General features: G+C 33.4%; 1 protein-coding gene across 1 annotated transcript in view; it reads right to left on the bottom strand.

Moving 5' to 3' along the window:
- Window positions 1–369: 369 nt before the first annotated feature.
- The window catches only part of LOAG_16500 (hypothetical protein), a 6,032-nt gene continuing 4,966 nt past the window's right edge, over window positions 370–1,435 (bottom strand). Inside the window, exons 5-6 of the mRNA XM_020449153.1 lie at window positions 983–1,113; window positions 370–784 (exon numbers count right to left, since the gene is read on the bottom strand). Coding sequence (XP_020307414.1) covers window positions 439–784; window positions 983–1,113 — 477 coding nt within the window. The 3' untranslated portion in view covers window positions 370–438. The remainder of the gene's footprint in view (window positions 785–982; window positions 1,114–1,435) is intronic.

Genomic DNA, 1,435 nt, shown 5'->3' with positions numbered 1-1,435 from the left:
TATTATTATTATTATTATTATTATTATTATTATTATTATTATTATTATTATTATTATTATTATTATTATTATTATTATTATTATTATTAATTATAATGAAGTGACTAATTATAATGAAGCGACCATTAGAATGTGAACTCTTCATAGCAAGTAATAGCTAGGCAATTGAATGAATTCAAAAATACAGTTATATTTAGGTCAAACAAGATGATTTCATCCTCTAGCAACAGATTACAGAATACTCTGGAAAATAAGATTGACTCGAATAATATTAACTCAATGGAGTTTCAAATTAAAAGGAAGAATTAATTAACTAAGATGCATTTTAAATAGAATCATTAGAAGTAAACGGAATGGTTAAAGAGTGTAGGACTTTCCATTTTGTCTATATTCATAAACTACCTAATTTAAAGTATGCAGCTCAGAGTTAGTTTATTTTTATGAAGAACGAGCGGCATAGCATTCTATTGAGGCTTCTCGATAGTCCAGAATTGTGTTCAAAATTTCATGATCTTCGAGTTGCAAAACAGCAAGAATATGATCATCACGGCATTTTTTCAGTGAGAATTCATACAAATAGCCAACAGTTTTTAAACATACTCGGCGTACATCCATAAGTTCTGCGAATATCCCCGAAATCAGCATGTCATCGATATGGACATAGGATAGGGGCTTTTCGAGAGCCATCAGGAGACGTTTCGCGGTAGCAGGAGAGAATAACCATGCACCACCGGCCAAATAGGTCGGATAAGTCACTGATGCATAAATCAGTGAATTTAAAGCCCTAAATTGGCAATTAATTTTAGTCCAATTACTTTAAAAGCCAAATAAGTGCCTAAAATCGAATCATTTCAGCGAAGTACCAGCATTTTTTTCAAAATCGATTCAAGTTCTCTAAACATTAAATGCATTTCTCCGATCAATATTATTTGAGAACGCTTTTAAACACCAAGACAATAAATTTAGCTCAGCTAAAATATACCATTTACTACTATCTTCGCGGTGTGCTTTTGCACCTTTCCAACATTTTCCATACACGGCTATCAGATTGGCGTCCAGCTTCGAGGTGTACAAAGCAATTTCATCCGGAAATGCCACTATATCTGGATCACCCTGAAGTGCAATTTATACAGTATTCTCATTCCAGACCTGAGTTTCATACCCTGAACCGGAAACACAAGTTGCAGCTATGTCACTAAAAGCCATTGACGATTCCTTCAAACGATTTAAAATAAGTAAGAAAAAGCATTGCAAAATTTACCTGCATAAAAAATCGGGGCGCTTGGCAGTTCTGAACAATCCAACTTAAAATATTTAATGACTTCAGCGTCATGTTATTGTAAGTGTCAATCATATCAAAAACGATCAGATCGTCGTATTTTTCAGCTTCCAGCTCTACCAATTCATTTACTTCACCCACTTTCTCAACACCCAA

This window comes from Loa loa, assembly GCF_000183805.2.
Source record: "Loa loa unplaced genomic scaffold supercont3.5, whole genome shotgun sequence".
NCBI classification, from domain to species: domain Eukaryota; kingdom Metazoa; phylum Nematoda; class Chromadorea; order Rhabditida; family Onchocercidae; genus Loa; species Loa loa.
Note: the sequence above shows the minus strand (reverse complement) of the source record. Positions and strands in the feature narration are given on the sequence as shown.